General features: G+C 40.7%; 1 protein-coding gene across 1 annotated transcript in view; it reads right to left on the reverse strand.

Annotated features, from left to right (window-relative positions):
• Positions 1 to 20,327, reverse strand: part of MICU2 (mitochondrial calcium uptake 2) — a 64,312-nt gene that overhangs the window by 17,954 nt on the left and 26,031 nt on the right. The window contains exons 2-5 of the mRNA XM_053385864.1: positions 17,149 to 17,296; positions 10,670 to 10,701; positions 10,483 to 10,558; positions 6,595 to 6,642 (exon numbers count right to left, since the gene is read on the reverse strand). Of these exons, the coding sequence (XP_053241839.1) occupies positions 6,595 to 6,642; positions 10,483 to 10,558; positions 10,670 to 10,701; positions 17,149 to 17,296 (304 nt within the window). The remainder of the gene's footprint in view (positions 1 to 6,594; positions 6,643 to 10,482; positions 10,559 to 10,669; positions 10,702 to 17,148; positions 17,297 to 20,327) is intronic.

The raw sequence follows: 20,327 nt of genomic DNA on the forward strand, positions 1-20,327 counted from the left end.
TTACATGTAAGATAATGCTTCCCTGCTACTCCAGTTCCTCATAAATGGGCAGATGCTTCCAGTTTCATATGAAGGCAGAGGATCCATAGTTAACTATATAAGCATGTGCGAAGGTGTTCTGAAGCTAGTGGAGCGGCACTGTGTACTTAAAAAGGAAAAGTTGACCAATTCAATCTCTGGTATTGTGGAAGTGCATTGATTCATTGGTTGGTTGGTTTTACTTATATGCTGCTTTTCCACAATGAGCTGTGCCCAAAGCGGCTCACAACAAACATTCAAAGCATCAAAACAGAGAACACTGGAAATACAAATATAAAGAATACAGAGCATGTCAGAGTATTTAATACAGAGTATTTTAAAAAACCAACAATTTAGGCTGAAGTACATAAATACTAAAACTAAAGTTAACCGGCAGAGTTTCTGGTAGTGGTTTTGTTGCACTCCAAGAAGTCTAGCTTAAAAACAGTTTATAGGGGAGGTGCATGGTGGGTGACGTCCTAATTAGGCAAACCAGCATGTTGCTAATTAAAAAGTGGATCTTCAAACCATGGTTTGAAAAATCAGAAATGGGATTTCTAAACTGAGCCAATGTCAAAGCAGCAACAACTAGAGAAACAAGATTTGGAAAGATCTAAAAGGATCTATATTGGCTCCCAGTACGTTTCCGAGCTCAATTCAAAGTGTTTGGCTGACTTGAAAGCCCTAAAAAACCACAGCCCTGTATACCTAAATTGATCCTAAATAGTTGCTATAGCTTTCTTGCATACTATTCAAGCGCCTGATAAAGTGTTTGGAATGCTTGTGAGGGATCCTGTCTCTTTTAAGAAGTTTGATTAGATGACTTTCAAATCCCCAGAATTTTGAGCAGGTAACTATCGTTCATGAATGATCAATATATATTTCAAACAGCACTGTCACAGTGTGCTAATCTTGAAGGAGGAATCCATTTTAGAGACAGTTGATTTCTTCCTAGTGGAATGCTTCGTTCTAAACATTTTACTAAGTATTCTTTGAGTCAGTAATAATGTGAATGTAGCCTATAATGTCACTGGAGAATAAAAGCAGAATGATTTATTCCAAAGTGATGCATACCATCTGTTGCAACAGGCTGATAAGAAGGTAGCCCTGCGTAATACATAGGAGCTAAAGCTGCTCATACGGCTCATAAGATGACACTCTTATCTGATATGATGCAGCCCCAATGGTATGTATTTATAAAATAACTGAGGTTCAAAGAAAAGCTCAATGCACTTGCTTTTAATTACACAGACAATAACTCTAACATGTGAGTTTCAGACACTCACAATGACTATTGGTGGAAGTTACCTTTGGATGCTATCTACGGAAAATACCTCCGGCTTCCTCAAAATACTAAAACAGGTCTTTTTGCAATATACAGTAGATTAAGGTTACCAGACGTCCCCGTTCCTGGGGACAGTCCCCGGATTTACAAATCAGTCCCCATACAAAATCCACTGAAGTTGAAAAGTGTCCCCGGATTCAGTGAAAAAAATCTGGTAACCTTACAGTAGATATAAATGCAGGGCCAGACTAACCTTTCCACAAAATTATTCAGCTATGAGGTCCAGTGGCTAAGCATTTCCTTCAGAGTAGGGAACGTGTTAATCCTCCTCTACTGGGAAATGAAGCAGGGCCTCAAATTTTGCCCTTCCTAGTAAATTCTTGCTTGTTCTAGTGGATGTAGGGCAGCCTGCCTTTTGGGGATACACCTCTTCCTGAGAGCAGACAGGGTCCTCATACTAATGGAATCCAACCACAACAAGGACCTACTACAGTGCAGGAACCTTTCCATTTCCCAATGACTGCAAAAAATATAAAAAAGAAAAGCTAGCTATTGACTGGAACAGCTTACTTAACTCCGAAAAGGAAAGGAATAGTATCAACTGGGTGGTGCTGGGGAGAGTCCAAAGCAGTCTTCCCAAAATCCTGTTCACTGTAACTGTGTTGGGCATGCAAGATTGCCTTTTAACCACTATGAAAACAGAAACAGCAAGTTCAAAAGTGAGGCCCAAAGCCTCACTTAATGCTGAGGTGATTCTGTGGGATGTGGATATAAAAAGCAGAGCACGGCAGCTGCTTTGAATAATCTAGTAGCTTCTAATAAACTAAGGTTTCATAAATATACTTGAGAGCTATGAAGCACCAAGAACGAATTGAAATGGGAAACCTGTTAGATGAAGATGGAGATACTAGCACCTGCTGACATTTTCTTTCAAAATGATGGATATGATAACTTAACACAATAGGAGCAATGGATTTTCCACCACAGACAGAGGCTCCTTTGTGTTTGACATTCAATCAATTTGAAATACCAAGGAAATAATATCATTCAGTCCTTTGAAAAAGGGTGGGAAAGAGTTTGCTTTGATGCCCCTTGGTTTCCACTTCTTCAACACAGCAACGTTTGAGACCTCATAGCACAAGTTCCAACAGCACTCAATACACGTTGGTGCTAAATGGCAAATGATGGCTGCTTTATTCCTAAATCGCTGCATGGGAAAACTGGTGCTGCAACCGGAGTGTTTCTATCTGGCAAATATAAATGCACATTAAGAAGGTGCAGCTTTTGTGGACTTCCTTGGTCCATGATGTCCATGCAAAACACCCCACACAAAAGTCAAAATGAAAAGAAATAAAGATGTTAATGGACTAAGTAAATTTTATGTGAAATCTGTTTTGGAAAACTGCTACAATGATTTATATGGAAACTCAGCCAGGGGGATTCGAGGAAGTTACCTAACAATGATAACAAAAGTGGTATTTCTACAGTCAGGATATATGTTTGTTTGTTTGTTTATGTTTTCTTTTTATGTTTGTGGATATGTTTGTTATAAATTTGGAAAACTAATACAAAAAATTGGAGGGAAAACAAAAACACCCCACACAATTAAATTTGCCTTAGGTAAGAATTTCTGTCCAGCAGATTACTATTCTTTTTTTGAAATATTCTATCTTCACTGATGCACCTCTTTACCCCGTCTCTTGACACCTGGGATAAATATTTTCAGAACTCACCCTGTTTTTTGTGATTGTGGTTTTTTTTTTGTAATTGCAAGTTTTGAAAACTATTTTTAACATAATATTTTAAATTAATGTAACCCAGGGTCTTCCTAGCCTTGAAAGAGATGGAAAGAATGCACACTGCCTCTCACAAGGGCAGGGAGCTCTTCTTAAGGGAGTGGGAAAGAGGCAGAGAGGTACCATGCAAGTCAAAGAACTGCTACCGGTTTCAACCTTGGAAAAATCACAAGAGCGAACGTGACGACACCGAACCTCGTGTTCTTTGTTTGAAGAATCTGTACCCTGCTCATCAGCCAAGAATGCTCCCAAACCAGTTTATGTATGATCAATAAAAGCAAGTCAGTTCCTGCTCAGAGAAATACAATCCACATGACAAAAAAGGGGGGAAAGAGAGAGAAGGAGAAGGAAGATAATCGGAGACCAGCTTTGAAAGTTAAACAGTAGTTCTTATAATGACCAGCAGGAATGGAAACAGTTCAGGGAGAGAAAGAACCAGATTGGGACTGCCCTTTCAGCAGTGTCAATGGACTGGCCCTGCTCTCCCTCTGCTGCAGCCTGATTATTCTGCTGCATAAGTAACCTGTGAAAACTGGCATCATTTTCAAAGCTGTTTTAAACTACCCATTGTCTATTTAGTCATAACCATTTCCATAACCGCTCATTTTGAAACAAGCGATGTTTATTCACAAAAATATTACTCAAAATCTATCAGGAAAAGGCACTTTACTGGAAAAAGCAAGACATTCTTTTTTAGATGGTAGAAAACTAAGTTTGCAAGGAACCATCCCTGCCTTCTTTTAGACGTCTTCTGAAAACTGTATTGTTTAGATAGTCCTCTGCAATATGAGTTTCTCTTGTTAACCAACCAGCATTTATTGATGCGTTAAATGTTATTTTTATAGATGCTTTCTCTGATCGTATTACAACTTTGTATGTCGTATACCGCTTCAATATACTTTTATGAAAATCTGGATTACAAATACTTTAATAAATACATAAATAAACAAATAACTGCAGTTTTTGGGAAAAGAGGTTTATAAAGGCTTAGTATGATATGACAGGAGGCAGATTTGCACTCCTTTCTTAATACAAGATATAGAAGGTCAGTACTATTAAGGAAAAAGGGAATATATTTCATATATGTATCGGCTTTATAGTGACACTTTACAAAGACCCTTGTAAAACATGTTTATGTGGTTGCATAATTCTCCCTCATTTTGATTTGGCCACTTAGTGATTCTCCAGAATCTCAGCTTTCATTTTACAAAAGCCAACAAAAACAAAATCCTTAGATTTTATAGCTGTTCAGTAACCTTCAAAACATGACTCAAGAGTAATTAAAACTGCAAACTTGGAGTCTCAGCCAACCTAAAAATAATAGCCCTAAGGAGCGTCTACCTACCAATATTTCATGTCAGAAGAGCTTTAGACAGCCCTTCTGTTTCATAGTCCAAATTATCTGACTAACGGCCACACATTCACAAACAGGACTGGATATGCTGCAGAACCATGGAGACTGGTGTGCAACTATCTCCATGGTTCTTCCCAGTAATGTGTAACACTTCCACTCATGTGGTTATACAAGATGGGGTTTGTCAACCTGGAAAGCCCATCTAGGAGAAGATAAACTCTGATCCTAAACCTCCTCTGCCTTGTGGGCCTTTCAGCAACTCCCGCAGCCAGGCTGGTGCCAAATGTATTGCTCTGCTTTCCAGTGAGGCTTCTCATCTGGGCAGCGCAGGACCTCCATACACACTGCCCACGGTTGCACCCTGGTGTTGCTAACGCAGCAATTTGACTTTACTCCCGAAGGTGCACTCCATTGTCCTGAGACAGACAGATGCCTACAACAATAGCTCCTACTCAATATCCTTCAATTGCTGTATTTCATTTTGTAATACAAGGCTAGGTAGTAAAGTGATATGGGTGAATATCAAAATCAGTAAGCGCACAGACTGTTCTGGAATTCATCTGTTTACCTTACCCGAATGAATAGTGAGCAAAATGGGTAAGACAAATAGTATTAGTTAACATTAAAGGTGAAACAAAAAGTTAAAGCAGGAAGGAGGACACGTTGTCATTAAAAATGAGATACCTGCTCTAGAGATCCTAGAACATTTGTGATACAATTCCAATGGTCCTCGGGTATGCATTATATGATACATATATTCCTTCGAATAGCAAACTTTGGTGGCTGCCCGCATTTGAATTTGGAAATGAAACACAGCCAGCCAAATATAAGGTAGACAGCGATTCCTGCATACCTTTATGTCATGAGAACTCATTGGGTGCACAGAAGTTTGCGAATTAAAAGAAAAAGCATGACAGTACAACTCAAAAAAAGCTCCTGAGACCTAGGGATTGATGGGGGCACAGAAATGAGAAAATTCAGACCAACTCATCTCCTGGTTTGGAAACTCAACTTTTGAGTTCATGCCAAAGACAGGAACTTCTGTCTTTGCAGCTACCTAACAGAACACCGTTTTCTGTGGCAGATCATGGAGGTTCTGCATAGACATGGGACTTTAGTTTGCACAACTTGCGTGGATTGTGTTAAAAAAACCTGTTCAGTTTGGACATACCCACCCATTTCCCAAACGCTCTCTCAACCAGTATCATCTCCAAACAGGCAAAACAATCAAATAAAAAAGCAGGCAAAACACCCTTACCCCAAACAAACAGGTGCAAAACCCAAGCAAAATGTGCACCCTAAACAAATTGCAGGAAAATAGACACACATGCCCTGTTGTTGCCCAAGTTCCAAGTTTACCAGGCAGCAACACAGTCCCTTTTCCTTTCCTTTGGAGTTCCAGGGGACGGCCGGAAGCCAAGGCACAGGTGTCCAGTTGCCCCACCTTCCTGCTTTCCTCTAGGCCCATGTGAGCCTAGAGGCATTCTGGGGAAAGGGAGAGAAGAGGGTGGGGTGGCTGGATGCTGGTGCAGCTCAAAATGCAGGCCTGATGTACGAAGTGAGCACTATGGTTCCCAAGCTCTTTCTACCTTGCCACTCCCATTGACCTGTGAGCTTCAAACCCTTTCATTTCCCCTTACCGTTTCCTAGAGTTTCAACCTCGGTGCTGTTTGTATCTCAGTGCCAGGCACGTGGGGTGAGGGTGGGGGAGGATCTCCCCCTCTTTCTCCCCTCCTGCTGCCACCTCCAGAGCTATAGCAGCTGCAAGATAAGCAGGTGGGTGGAGGAAGGAGCTTGGGAGAACGGTAGGTGAATGGGTGCTTAACAGAAGTACACAGCCCTGTCATATTTCTAGAGTTAAATCAGATCCTGTTGAAACACCCACCCTGCCCCACATTTCCCTGGAATAAGGCAAGCCATTTCCCAGTATGCGTGGAAATTGTTTAGTCTGTTCCAAGCTGTTCCAATTTCAGAAGAATGGAGGGGAAGGTTGTTTCACTCATCGCTACTCTTGCAAGTAATTTATTGACTGAACTTTGAAGTTGGATTTTTATGTTATAAGAAAATTCACTAGTGACATGGAAGCTAGTAATAGTGATTTTTTCATACTACAATATACAGCTAACTAGCAAACTACTTACTTGTGAGTATTGTCAGCAAAAAGAGGTACTCTGTGTAGGAGATCAATCCTGAAACAAAACAGTAAAATGTGAAAATTACAGAATTCAGAATCAGGATACTAATGTGGCTTGCATAATCAACCACTTTTGTAAAGATTATTCCATTTAACTCTGCGTAACAAATAAAGGAGGTAGTCGCTATTATTTATCAGTCGTCAGATGTTTCTGTTCCCCATTCTAGTGCTCTGGCAGTGAACTTCTTATTCTACAATCCCCCGTCATGTTGATGTCTCATTAAGAGACTTGGGTTTATTTTGCATTAATAAAAGGTCTGCACTAAATCTTTGGATTTTCGCAGAAAATATTCCATGTTTATACGAAGGATGAATAAATTAAGTGTGCTTTGTCATATTTAGTACCTGGGAGGAGAGCTACTCTAACGTTACTCTGAAGGATCAAAGTATTTCATCCCTTGGCAGTCTTAGAAAAGCGAAGACCAGATTTTCTCTAAGTCTCAAGGGGAATATGGCAACACAAAGCTGCCAAGCTGCTAGATTGCACTGATAGGGCTGCTGGGCCCAGAGCCAAGAAGAGGCTTCACTTAAAAAAAGAAAAAGAAAAAAGGTCTGAACACGTCCTTTCTGCAAGGTGAAAGTGTTTCCCCCCTTCCTTTTTTAAAGGAAAATTCCACCACCTCCCTTTGAAAGGCCGACTTAAACGAACAGCCTGAACAAACACAAAGATGCGACAGTGTCAAAATAGCAACATGCCAGCTAAAGATAGAGAAGTATATAAAGAAGTATGGTTTCAACAAAAGAATCTGAAGCATCCCTCCTGTCCTGTAAGAGCACTTTGAGGATTTTTGATTTTTTTTAGAGTGGCCTCATATAAGTAACTTAAAAAAAATAATCAGGCTACTTTTAACATGCAAGCCAAATACCATCCTGCATAATGGAAGAACCTGTTAAAAGCAGATGTTTTAACTCCACTATCTACAGGGAAGCAATTTCTCTAATTTACATTTAGCAAATTGATAAGCAAACAGCCTTCCTTATGACTCGCAAAAAATATTCCTGCTTACTGCACTCTGCCAGCAATAATTCGTAAATGAATTTAGATAGGTAGCATTCTAAGAACTTGCAGTGCGCTATGTCGTCTTAGCGCCAGCACTGTCCAGAAGCAGGAGGAATCAAAGTGGCTACTCATCTATGTCAGATTACGGGGAATATTAAAATGTTATGTCTGCATGGTGGAAACAACTTTTCTCTGTGTTGCTCCAACGATAACCATGTAGTGTTTCCAGATCCACCACTTCAAAAGCAGGGCTGATAGCTAGGGTCTTTCTTCAGCACTCTGGGGAACCTGGCTCATAGTTGTTGGTCTCTCAACATTACACAAGTGCTGTGGGATGAACTCAAGGAAGAGTGCCTCTCATGGTGGCCCTGCAATGTTCAAAGCACATCTCTTACTCTATTGCTTTTAATTTGAGTTTCCTGACTTTTCCTTACAACTTTGTCATAGCTGGGCGAGGCAACTGAATACAGTCAGTTCCATTTCACAGGATTGGAATGGAAGCAAAAGGCAATAGGAATTTTGGCCGTTAACCTGTGCCTCAATTGAAATATAGCACTCCTCAGGTCCATGTTGTGGTTAGATTCTGCCTGTATCTGTATTGGATCTGAAATGGTTTTATATATGCAGTTGTTTTGATTGTTTCATATATGTTTTAATTGTTGCTGTTTTTATTGTTAAATCGCTTCAATATGTTTCAGAGGAAGAGATTCAGAAATGGAAATAATAAACAAATAAGCCCCAGAGTAACCACTTGTAAAACCTGGGTTTAAATGCTCCAGCGAGTGGTTAAAGACAACTACCTCCCCCACATGGAGCAGGTGCTATGTTGTAAGCTTATACCGTTTCCACATGGCTCCCAACCTTTTGAATTCATTTCCTTTAAATGAAATAAATACTGTTTTACACTTCAAAGTGTGGGTTCTCTTGCTATTTACAGTTTGAAAGTACAACACTGCAATAGGCTATTTTCAGAAAAGTTGTGCAAATAATTCTTTTACTAAACCTACTTAAGGATTTGTTTGGGTTTTTTTGAAAGTCACAAGGTATTTTACATTTTTTCTGTCCGTGGTTGATCCTATTATTGTCAACATACATCTGGCTGACTCGAAGCACATTTTTACTGTGGACTCAATTTCATAATAGTTCATCACAGTTTTTACTTAGCTGTTCCATAGACCTGCCAGAGAATTCTATCCAATGTTAAACGGAATTCCTTTCTGGAATGTGCTTTATTTCAAAACAGCAAACATAATTTATTTTGTTCAAAGATTACAAAGGTGCAATCATAGAAAAGAAAAGAATCATGTATCCATGTGATCAGAATTAAAAATTACAGAACTTTAACACAGTGAGATGGTGATGATGCAGCACACATGAACCAAACCTTTTAATCTGAGTGTAATTATTTTCTTACTTCTAACAAAGAGGGCTAAAAATTGTGACGTTTATACTTGCAATTATCAAAAATTTTAGATACACACAAAACACAAAATTAACAATAAATGATAAAATGGGGAGTTACAGACATTCCACTAGGAGGCATAATTGTCTTCAACTAAAATCCAATGAGTGTTCATGCTCTTGATAAGGTATTGGTATGGGGTAAACTGTGGATTCCCAGCTTCTTCTAGATGCTTAGAAATAAAGATTCCCCACTTTGAAAAATCCATAATGTTTTAAGAGTGAAGCCTCAAAATTAGAGAACAGTGAAGTGGCTTAGTGAGGAGGTGGGAGGGGGAGCCCAAATCCATTCAAAAAGTGCTGAATAAATAAACTACGCTTGTAGGTGATTCCATGCAATATCTCTACCTTTCAAATAAGCAGCTCAATAAAGTGGAATACCATCACCGTAACTGAAGATAACCAAGGATCCTACAGAAATGTTAAGCCTGTATAAAGATCACAGATTCACACAAGTCTTAAGAACATGTAAGCTGGAATTAGAAGAGCTATGGACATAAACAAATGTTCTCCCTGCTTCTGCCCATGTAGTAACAGGACATGCTGTCTTTCCCTAAAGGGGCCCTAATTCCTAGCTTTCGGTTTTCCTTCAGATCAAACAACATAGGATCAAGGGCATGTGTATGTTTCATTTTTTGTGTGCAAGCTGTTATGTACCTTCTTCTCAATACAGGGTACATTCCGTCTGTGCTGTTTGGGTTGGTTTGGCAGATCCCTAGACAGATGCTCTGTTGATGATATGGATCATCTCCTGCTATTAGCGGAACTGAGGATCCATCCACCCTCTCGACCACTTGCCCCCAGCCCTTTTCTGGTGGAATTTCACAACCTTCTCTGGGTGACAGCTATCCTTTGCATATAAAAGTAATGTATGCAAGCCACACTTTAGTCACTGGCCATGGGATGTCAAATCAAAGGCACCCAAGTCTTTTGGAGCACATTGCCATGCAGATCTTCTCTAGTACCAGCTAGTCAATGCATGGAGCACAGCTCAATTTAATGATACCCCAATGTAAATGTAGCCCAGGGACCCCTAACGGATCGCATGGTTTCCCATACTGTAGTACACTTCAAAAATGATTTTTAGAATTATTGCTCTCCAGCATCCTGGTTTCCTTAAAAAAACACGAACCATAGACTTTCAAGTCTCCCTGCTTGCTAACCAGATTTCTTTGGGGTAATGTAATGAATTTGTAAATATGCCTCCCTTTTCTAAATTTACATTCCCAATCTTACAAACAGCTACAATACCTAAAGAAATAATTCATTTCAGCCTACACAGATCAATAAGAATTTCCAGACCCTGAGAATTCATCTTTAGAAATGAACAGTGTTCCCTTAGAAACAAATTCCACTAATGACTTAAGCCATTACCTTTATCTCCGAGGTCTCTAAAAAAAGTTGGCCCTGGTTTAGTCTTTGCAACATTTCCTAGAGTCGAATCTACCTCCTTTGAACAAACAAAATAAATACCAAGTTAGTCGTGAAACAGGAATCCATTAAAACAAGTAGCAGAAAGAACAAGTGTTCTCTTGAAAAACAGCAGGAGCACTTTGCTTACCTTTTTTGTCAGTTTCTTGGCTAAAGTTTTACCTGTAAAAGAAAAAAAAATCACTCAATCATCTGCAAGTCAAAACTTTGATCAAGTTCTGTGGCATTTCTTCAGATTCTTTTATGGGGAAAATGGAAGTAATATGAAACAGAACCAAACTGCCAACTTCAAAATATTCTAATTCCCACAATGCTCAGGAAAGCACAGTGTTCAAAACTAATAGGAACAGCCTGTTCAAATGTTCCTGCAATACGAACAAAAATAAAATAAAATAAAACTTTTAGGTATTTCTTATCCTTTTTATTAACTTAACTTTCTACTTATTGCATCACCTGTTGTGCATAGAACCAGGATAACAAAAAGCAGTCATCATGGGGCAACAAAAGACTTACCATTGCAGGTTACAGTAAAAGACCATCACTACAAACAATGGTTGCCTTTGGGCAGCAGGACCAAATGGCAATGATGTGGCAAGCCATGGCCCCTCATGCTTTGTTTTTATACCCTCCCCTTCCTTAGGCATGATGGGGCGCTCCTCTCTCCTTCACTGCTGCAGTAGTGCCAATGCAATGAGTGAGAACTAGGTAAATCATGAGAGATGGAGGCTTGGTTTGTCTTTCATGAATGGGAAGTTGGAAAGCCCCTCTGCCTTCTGCAACCTGGTGCCTTCCAGATGTGCTGCACTACACCTCCTAGCCTCCATGACCTTTGGCCATGGAGATACATTTGGAAGTCTTCTTCTTCTTCTTTCTTCTTTGGCAATCACTTGTAGACGAGTAAGATTGTCTTCCATGTACATGGTCTTAACAGTGAATCCGTAAGTGACTGTGGAGGCCAATTCTGTATCTGCACATCCTTCCACAGTGGGGACATAAGTTTCTGGGTGGGAGTTGATCACAGTGAGGGTTTACCAAATGTGCCTTCCTCTTAGCACATTTCTCCCTTTTGTCCTGAGTTCGAGTGTCTTCAAAGTCCATGACACCTTTGGTAAAGGCTGTTCTCCAATTGGAGCACTTGCAGGCCAGTGTTTCCCAGTTGTCAGTGTTTCTACTACATTTTTAAAGATTTGCCTTGAGAGAGTCTTTAAACCTCTTTTGTTGCCTACCGGTATTTCACTTTCCATTCTTAAGTTGGGAATAGAGTAGTTGCTCTAGAAGACGATAATCAGGCATCTGAACAACATGCTGTTGATGAAATTAGTGAGGATTGCAGAGTTATATTCCCTGCCCCCTCCCAAACTCAACTCTTAATGGGGTACGGGGAGAGGGTAAGTTTCTGGAACATGGTCCTATATACCACAACAGAAGGGAAGAGGCAAAATTTACTTTCACCAGAGACCCAGTCAAGAGACCAGCTCATCCACTCAGAGGCAGATAATAAGTTTTACCCATACTGCAAAACTGACCCCAAACATAGCACACCCTCCCCCACAACAAATATTTTTATTTTTTGTTTATTAAATTTGTATACCGCCCTATACTTGTAGATCTCAGGGCAGTTCACAACATAAAATTACAATATAAAAAAACACAAAATGCATAAGAAAAACAAGAACAGAAACAAACCAATAACCCCCCCCCCAGCACATTTAAAAGGGCATGAGATATCAATCAGCCAGAGGCCTGGTTAAAGAGGAACGTTTCCGCCTGGTGCCTAAAGGTGTACAGTGGTACCTCAGTTCTCAAACGTCTCAGTTGACTAATGTTTCGGAACCTGAATGCCAAAAACCTGGAAGTAAATGCTTTTGAACGCGCCTCAGAAATCGAACGGCTTCTGCTGCGTGTTTTTAAATTTTAAATTTTCTCAATTGAATTTGCATACAGCCCTTTGCGCCTTGGTTTTCTAATGTTTCAGAGAACTCAAATGGTCTTCTGGAATGGATTACGTTCGAGAACCGAGGTACCACTATATAATGAAGGCACCAGCCGAACTTCCCCGGGAGAGAATTTCACTAGGGGAGCCACTGCTGAGGCCCGTTCTCATGTTCTGGATCTCTTGTGGAGGAGGCACACAAAGAAGCACCTAAGATGATGGTCGCAGGGCCCAGGTCGGTTCATATGGAAAGAAACACTCCCTGAGGTACGGCAGTCCTGAGCCGTTTAATGCTTTATAGCTCAAAACCAGCACCTTGAATCAAGCACTTATTCACACAGAGAGGAAAAAGGTGCGCACAGGTACAGCAAGGGGAGGAGGCAAAGCCAGCTCCCTTATGACCACAGCCGTGAAGATACCTCAGTCCTATAGGCACAGCCCTAACTTGGGTTGTGTATCTTGTTCACAACAGAGCAGGGATGGGGAAGCCCTGGCTCATGGGCCAAATGCATCCCCCTAGATTCTCTCCAGGGCACCACTCACTCTCACTGCTGCTCGCTCCCCTCCAATGCTTTTGCCTGGCTGGAACCTGTTGTTGAACAGTGACAAAGGCTCTTTCTTGCCAGGATCACAGAACTGCAGAGCTGGAAGGGGCCTCGAGGATCATCTAGCTGAAGTGCAGTGCAGGAATATGCAGCTGCCCCATATGGGGATCGAAACTGTGTCCTTGGTGCTCTAACCAACTGAGCTATCTAGTGATGTGGGAGATTTGTAGAACCTTCTGGCTCGTGTGTGGCAGGAATGTTGCATCTGCTGCTCTGTTCACTTTTGCAAACGGCCCTGCCCACCCCTGCCATGAAGAAGATTGCTTGTGAGGGAATATGCCCCACCCTTGCACTAGGAAGTACGATGCAGTGTTGGGAGAGTTGGGCAGAATGTGATCTTAACCAGGCTGCTATCAATATTCATAAGACTGTCGAGAATAATGCAGCCCAACGTGAAGACCTCTGTTCTGATTCAACATGCCTTCTGGATACACTTACATTAGAACACCCATGAGCACATTTACAACTCAGCTGGGCTTCAACCCGTCAGTTGCTTTAATGGTGTCCAGGGTCTTGTAAGTGCAGGAACAACACAGGAGGGGAGCAACTTGACTCTGAACACTGGAATGATTTCAGGGAAAGGGTACTAGACAATAAGAGGCAGAATCAGTTACACAAAAGATTATGGGTGCTAGAAAACCCCAATAAAACAGCTTGATATGTGAGATTTATGGACATGCGACAGAGGAGAAAAAAGTAAGTCTTGAAGCAAGAGATTTCAGCAGCGAGTTATAAATATTACTACTCCAAAGCAGTGCCGCTGATTCGGTGAGACTGCTGTAGAATAAATGCATTTTAAAACTTCAGCCTGTTTAACAAGGCATTTTTTTTCAGGTGGGGAGAAAGGAGGGGGAAAAAGTTCTTCCACTGTGTCTTTTCCACAGTATTCCTAGTTCCTGAATGCAAAGGGTATGTGAAAGCTATCTGGCGCGACACTTTATTGCAGCATTCCATTACACAGTAGAAGTACTGGGAATCAATTTATAATCTTGGAATGCATCTGGGGGTTGACACCAAGTAGGTTCGGCGAAAGACACAACTTTTCTACAATTTTATCATCTTCACTCTGAGTACGTTTACTCATGCAGACCGAAGGCCGAGTTTCATCATCTTATTTACCGCAATAAAATGTAACCTTCAACGCTCTAAAATACAATGTTGCTTCCCCCCCCTTTTAATTGTTATGTGCATGAAAGAATGGAAACTACTTCAAGCCTCAGATCTTCCAAGCCTGCGATGGAATTTTGGCTCAGGAAATAAAACTGAATGTTTTTCAAAACATCCCCACCTTTCTTGGAGATTCCATTATATGGTTTTTAAACAGAAGAACGATGAAGCACCAACCAGGTACAGGTACATTTTGTTACGGGCAAAGGGCCATTTCCGGCCTTAAACGTAAAGGTACACATACAAGCAAAAATGATTTTCCACAGGTCAAGAGAGTAAGTGTTAGCCGACAATTGCACCCACGTCAAGAGTAAAAATTTCAGCTTTATACTGCTGTAGGTAGGTGTGGTCTTTTGCCATATAAATTTTAACAATGGACTTTTCTGCCATCTATCATCTCCCCGCACTAATGTTCCAAATTAAACTTGACATCAGTGCTGAATTAGTAGTATTATAATGGCGATGGATTAAACTAGTGTACTTTTGCGTAGAGCTTACACACATTATTTCCATGCAGCTAAAAAGAGCTTACAAGTGACAAAGGATGCTTAGAAGAAGAAAAACCTTTTGTACAATGGGAATCCTCACCCAACTATTAGTGATGAAGTTAGAATGCCAAATGAGAAGAGGAAGGTGTTAATTCTTTCCCTGAATTTTTCCGTAACTTAAAGTTTTCTTTACCTATTATTTAGGTAGGGCAACACCAGGCAAATTAGAACTATAAATCCCACTTGCATGCATTTTCCACTTGTATTCCCCAGTGGCTGGAAACAGCTCCGCAGTATTTTAGGCAGGAGTCCTTTACCATATAGGAACTGAGCTTGGGACCTTTTGCATGCACAGCACGTGGTGTGGAAGACGTGTCGCTTTATTTCCCTCTCTCCCCCACATGTGCCTCAAAGTAGTTTTATCCTGCCATTTCTTCTGCTTTTCTCCTTTCACAATTTGTACCTAGCCCCCCCCCCAAACCAGCCAGACGCTTTTCATCCTCTTCTTCCTCTTGTAACAGGTTTTCCTCTTTGCAGCCTCCTCCTCCACATTCCCAGTCTTTATCATATCATCATCACTACCACCAAATACAGAGGTACCTTGGTTCTCAAACACCTTGGTACTCAAACAACTTGGAACCCAAACCACTGCAAACCCAGTTTTCCCAGTTTGCGAACTTTCTTCAGAAGCGAATGTGCTTCGTTTTCAGTGTTACGCTTCCAATTTGAGTGCCACACTTTCGTTTTGAGTGTTACGCTGAGGTCTATCTATTTATTTTATGCTTTTGTTTTTGCGGCTCTCTTTTTTTTGTTTTTGTGACTGTGTGGAACCCAGTTCAGCTACTGATCGATTGATTGTGTGGCTGCAGTACAGTGGTACCTCAAGTTACAGACACTTCAGGTTACAGACTCCGCTAACCCAGAAAGAGTACCTCGGGTTAAGAACTTTGCTTCAGGATGAGAACAGAAATCTCGCGGCAGCAGCAGGAGGCCCCATTAGCTAAAGTGGTACCTCAGGTTAAGAATGGACCTCCAGAACGAATTACCGTAAGTTCTTAACCTGAGGTACCACTGTATATGTTTTACTGCTTTCATTTTATGGATCAATGGTCTTGTTAGATAGCAAAATTCATAGTTGAATTGCTGTTTAACTATATATATAACTAGATAGTTAAATTGCTGTTTTAAGGGTTGTTTTTAAAGTCTGGAACAGATTAATCCATTTTGCATTTCTTTCTTTTGGAATGTATGCCTTGGTTTTGGAACGCTTTGGTTTTGGAACAGACTTCCAGAACGGATTACGTTTGAGAACTGATGTACCACTGTAGTAACCTTTTCACAGAATCCCAGGATCTTCTTCCAGTTTCCTTCAGTGCCCTCTCTGGCCCTTTCCCCTCAGAGGAGATAGGAGAGGCTTCTCGACTTGGGATGATACCAGGTAGGAAGGAGGACTGGGGTGTTGGCTTGTGAGTATGTATGTGAAGTGGTGGGGCCAGACAGTGCAGCAGTAGCTCCAGGAGCTTATCTTTCCCTCTTCCTCAGCCCATCCATCCTTTATACTTCCTTTCCCCCCAAAGATTTTTATTAAAGCTTTCACAATGCAATAAAACAATATCTAAAACAAATGGAATCAAAAAGACAAGAAAGAGAGGGGAGAGACAAGAAAAGAGAAAAAGAAAAAGAAAAAGAGAAGGAGGAGGAAAAGAAAGGAACAGAGAGATAGGAAACATTCAAATAGTAGCAATAATAATAGCAACAACACAAAATTATATGTAGCCCTGTGTCATAACTATACCCAGTGCTTTTTTTCTGGGGATACGCACCCCCCAAACATTTTGTGAATCTTTGTACTTTTGTCCATTTACTATATTTATTTTTCACAATTTGAATGAGAGTACCCCTAAACATATTTTTTAGCAAAAAAGCACTGGCTATACTTTAATCTTCAATCCACATTACAAAGAAGTGAGTCTTCCCCCTTCCTCAGCCTCATCCTTTATACCTTGTGTTCTTTCCCACCCTTCACTGGCACTTGGTTGGTCACTGTCGGTTTCATCTCTTTCCTGTTGTCCCCACAACATTGCATGGTTCAGCCTCGACCCTGCATTTCTCTCTAGTTAATTCCCTCTCCAATGTGTACCCATGTTCTGAGCCCGCTGGGAGCTGCTGTAATCGGTTCAATCAATAGGCTGTATCACGGCCATGCAATGGGGTACAGTGCCAAGGGCTGCCCAAAAGAGGGCTGAGGCCCACTAGCAATCTCCAGTCCCCATGCTGGAAATACCCTGGGCTAAGTGATTCTGCAAAGAGATTTCCTGCTTTGAAAAAACTGAAGCCGCACAATAACAACTCACAAATTAACAGTAATTTAACAGCAAAGTTGAAACAAACAAACAAAAACCCTCCAGAAACTTACGTCCGGATTTGTCAAACATCACTGAAAACAGGAAGTCCCTTGGAGTCATGTAATATTCGCCTTCGTATTCCAAGGAAGCAAACTGCATAAAACGTTGCTTTCGGATGGACAGCTTTTCCGCCATCTCTTCATCGACATTATCCTCCTTCTGCAATAGAGGGAGAAAGTAGCACACAGTTAAACTCGCAGACTGTTACAATCAGCAGCCATGAGTTAATGAATGAAGTTTACAGTTCTTTTGTCAAGCAGCATTCCTCCCCATTTTGCAGCAGCAAATCATTTTTGAAACTGAGGGGATTTTCCACAGCGGTTTGCAAAATTGTGTGTGGACCCAGTTCAAATCCCAAATCCAGCTGAGGGCCTGAGTTTTCCTGCCACAGTTTTAAGATATGTGAAGATAAAAACCAGTAATATACAATCATCCTTCAGGGCTGAGTGCCAAGAACTATACACCACATTACATTTGCATCTCTAACACAAAAGACCAGAGTTGTTAATATGCAAAATGTTTTTATCCTCTTGGGTGTATTTGAAAATATGGTATAAATATTCTGTTGCAGGAAGTCATTTGCTTCAGTTGGTGAATATCATTCATCTAGCCCATGGGTCGGCAAACTAAGGCTCGTGGGCCGGATCAGGCCCAATTGCCTTCTGGATTTGGCCTGTGGACGGTCCGGGAATCACTGCATGGATCGCCAGAACACGCGTTCTTTCCCTCTCCCTGTCTCTCCCTCACACGGCGCCAGCGCCTCCTCCCTCCCTCCTCCTGGCTTCTCCCCACCCTGCCTAGAGGAGGAAAGGGGCTGGGCTTTGTTGGTGCCAGCAGCAGCAGCAGCACTCGAGCGGCCGCCATTTTAAGCAGCCCCTCTCCAGAGCCCTTTCGCATGCCACTCATCATCACTCCGCCGCCGCCAACAGCCCCTGCTGCTCGCAGGACACAGGTAAGCATGCACCGGGACTCGTGGTGCTCTTGCATCACCCCCCCACAAAATAAAGTCTGCCCCCCCAAGGTCTGAGGGACAGTGGACCAGCCCCCTGCTGAAAAAAAATTGCTGATCCCTGATCTAGCCATATATTTGGGACTTGTGATTATGAATTTTCCTTCCTAAACAGGATTTTATGAATGCTGCTTTAGTTGTCAGGTAAGACACCAATACTTGCAAGTTATTAAACTTCAGAATTCATATCATATTGCAATTCGGGAATCTCAACTAAATTATCCACAACAGATGGCCATCCAACCTCTGCTTAAAAACCTCCAGTGAAGGAAAGTGCACAACCTTTTGAGTCCGTTCTACTGTCGAGCAACTCTTACTATCAGAAAGGTCTTCCTGGTGTTTTGATCTAGTCTCCAATAGATTACCTTCTCCCCATTTTTCCTTGTCTAAAGTTAGAAGGTGAAAATGACAATGGGCTGGCAAAGTCCTTCGTCTTTGTCTTGTCCTCACCCTCCCCATTTTAATTTTTGTGTGTGCCACCCTCCCTCTCTCAACTCTGTCCTAAAACAAAGGTAAAATATGAAAACCTCTCTCAAATTCAACTTCAATCTCCCCAATGGCTACGAGTTCCATTCTTCTATGCCACTTACAATGGCCAAACAGTTGGTACCTGGAAGTCATGCCACACAGCAGCATGAAAATAAATCAACAGTTTAGTTGATTCTTGCGTGACATTTACAAATTTTGCAGAGGTGGAAGTTTAGTGCAACCTGCATAAGCAGCTTATGCCAAGCTTTTTAAAAACAAATCTATTTTTTGTGTGCATATCGCTTAAGAACAGATGGGGTTTTTTTTTATTAAAAATCCCAATTATTCACTAGCAAAGCAATGCTTCCAAGAAAATATACTTCCAGTGAAGTGTGCATAAGATTGCAGTCCGAGCCACTGTCTGGTATTCTGCTCAGAAACTGAAGCAGTAATAATAATAATAATAATAATAATAATAATAAACAAATAAACAAATAAATAACTGCTCTCAACACCAAGGAGCTGCTTGCAGCCTGAAGAGCTTTGAAATCTTCTGGCTAGTGGTTATGGATATTGAGACACCAAAACCCATGAAGAGTTATCGCATTTCACTTTGTCTCAAGGCATTTATAGCCAACATTAATGACACTGTTTTGGACTGTTTAAAGCAGAATTCTTGTAAACGGCTGCTTGTCTTTGATGAGGAATGTGATAATAAAAAGCTGAGGAAAAAATGGAAAGAACTTCGTTTTTTTCCACTGCTTCTGGAGATATCTTCTATCCTTTCATATTTTTCTCAAAGTGATAAACTGTTACTGATCTTTCAGAAGTTTTAGTAAGATGCTTAAGTGTTTATTTAAGGTAGAAGTGGAATGAAATCTTAGAACGTAGAACAGGACTAAAGTGCTCCAAATGTTCCCATTTTATGTTAGACATCTTACACCTTTTTAATAAGCCAATTTGTTATAACAACTATAAAATCTAGGACAATGCACCTGTTCAGGGGTGGAAAAAAATTATTTGTAACTGCACAAACCCATTTGGGCAAAAAACAAAAACAAAAGAAACTGGTGTACATGTGTGCCTGGGAATGCTGATTAGGTGAGTGTGCTGTGGGAGTGTGATTAAAGAAGTGGAATTATTCAGATTTATACAGCATATCTGTATCAGTTTTTGCCCGTCATAAAACTTGCTTTCATTATAAAGCAGCAAAATAAAATAAAAGTCAGATTTTTATTTTAAAATATCTTTCATCTTGAATTATCTCCAAGATAAATAGGATTCACATTTTTCCCTTCCAAAACACACATGCTCTTTTATCTACTGCAATTGTTGTATAATTCTATTCGACTGGAAGTGCCAGGTTTTAAAAGTTCAATTCTATTTTCATATTTACTATATCTTATCCTAACCACTATGCAGCACTTGAATGCAGATCAGAAGTATTCTGAAATGAATGCAGATCAGAAGTATTCTGAAATGTGTCAGCAGTCCATCCACAAGAATATCTCACTTAATTATTACAAACAAAATAGTATCACATCATTTTTCTTTAATGTTTATCAAAGCTTTAAACAAGACATTTGTTAATGTCTGAGATGGACCAAGTTGTAAGAAAACAGAAGGAACCATAAAAGCCTAATTAGTTTGCTACTTTACTGAAGACTTGAATAAGAATTGTGAAGGGAGGAAATTAATTATGGAAAACCAAAT

Source organism: Podarcis raffonei, chromosome 4, assembly GCF_027172205.1.
Source record: "Podarcis raffonei isolate rPodRaf1 chromosome 4, rPodRaf1.pri, whole genome shotgun sequence".
Lineage (NCBI taxonomy): Eukaryota > Metazoa > Chordata > Lepidosauria > Squamata > Lacertidae > Podarcis > Podarcis raffonei.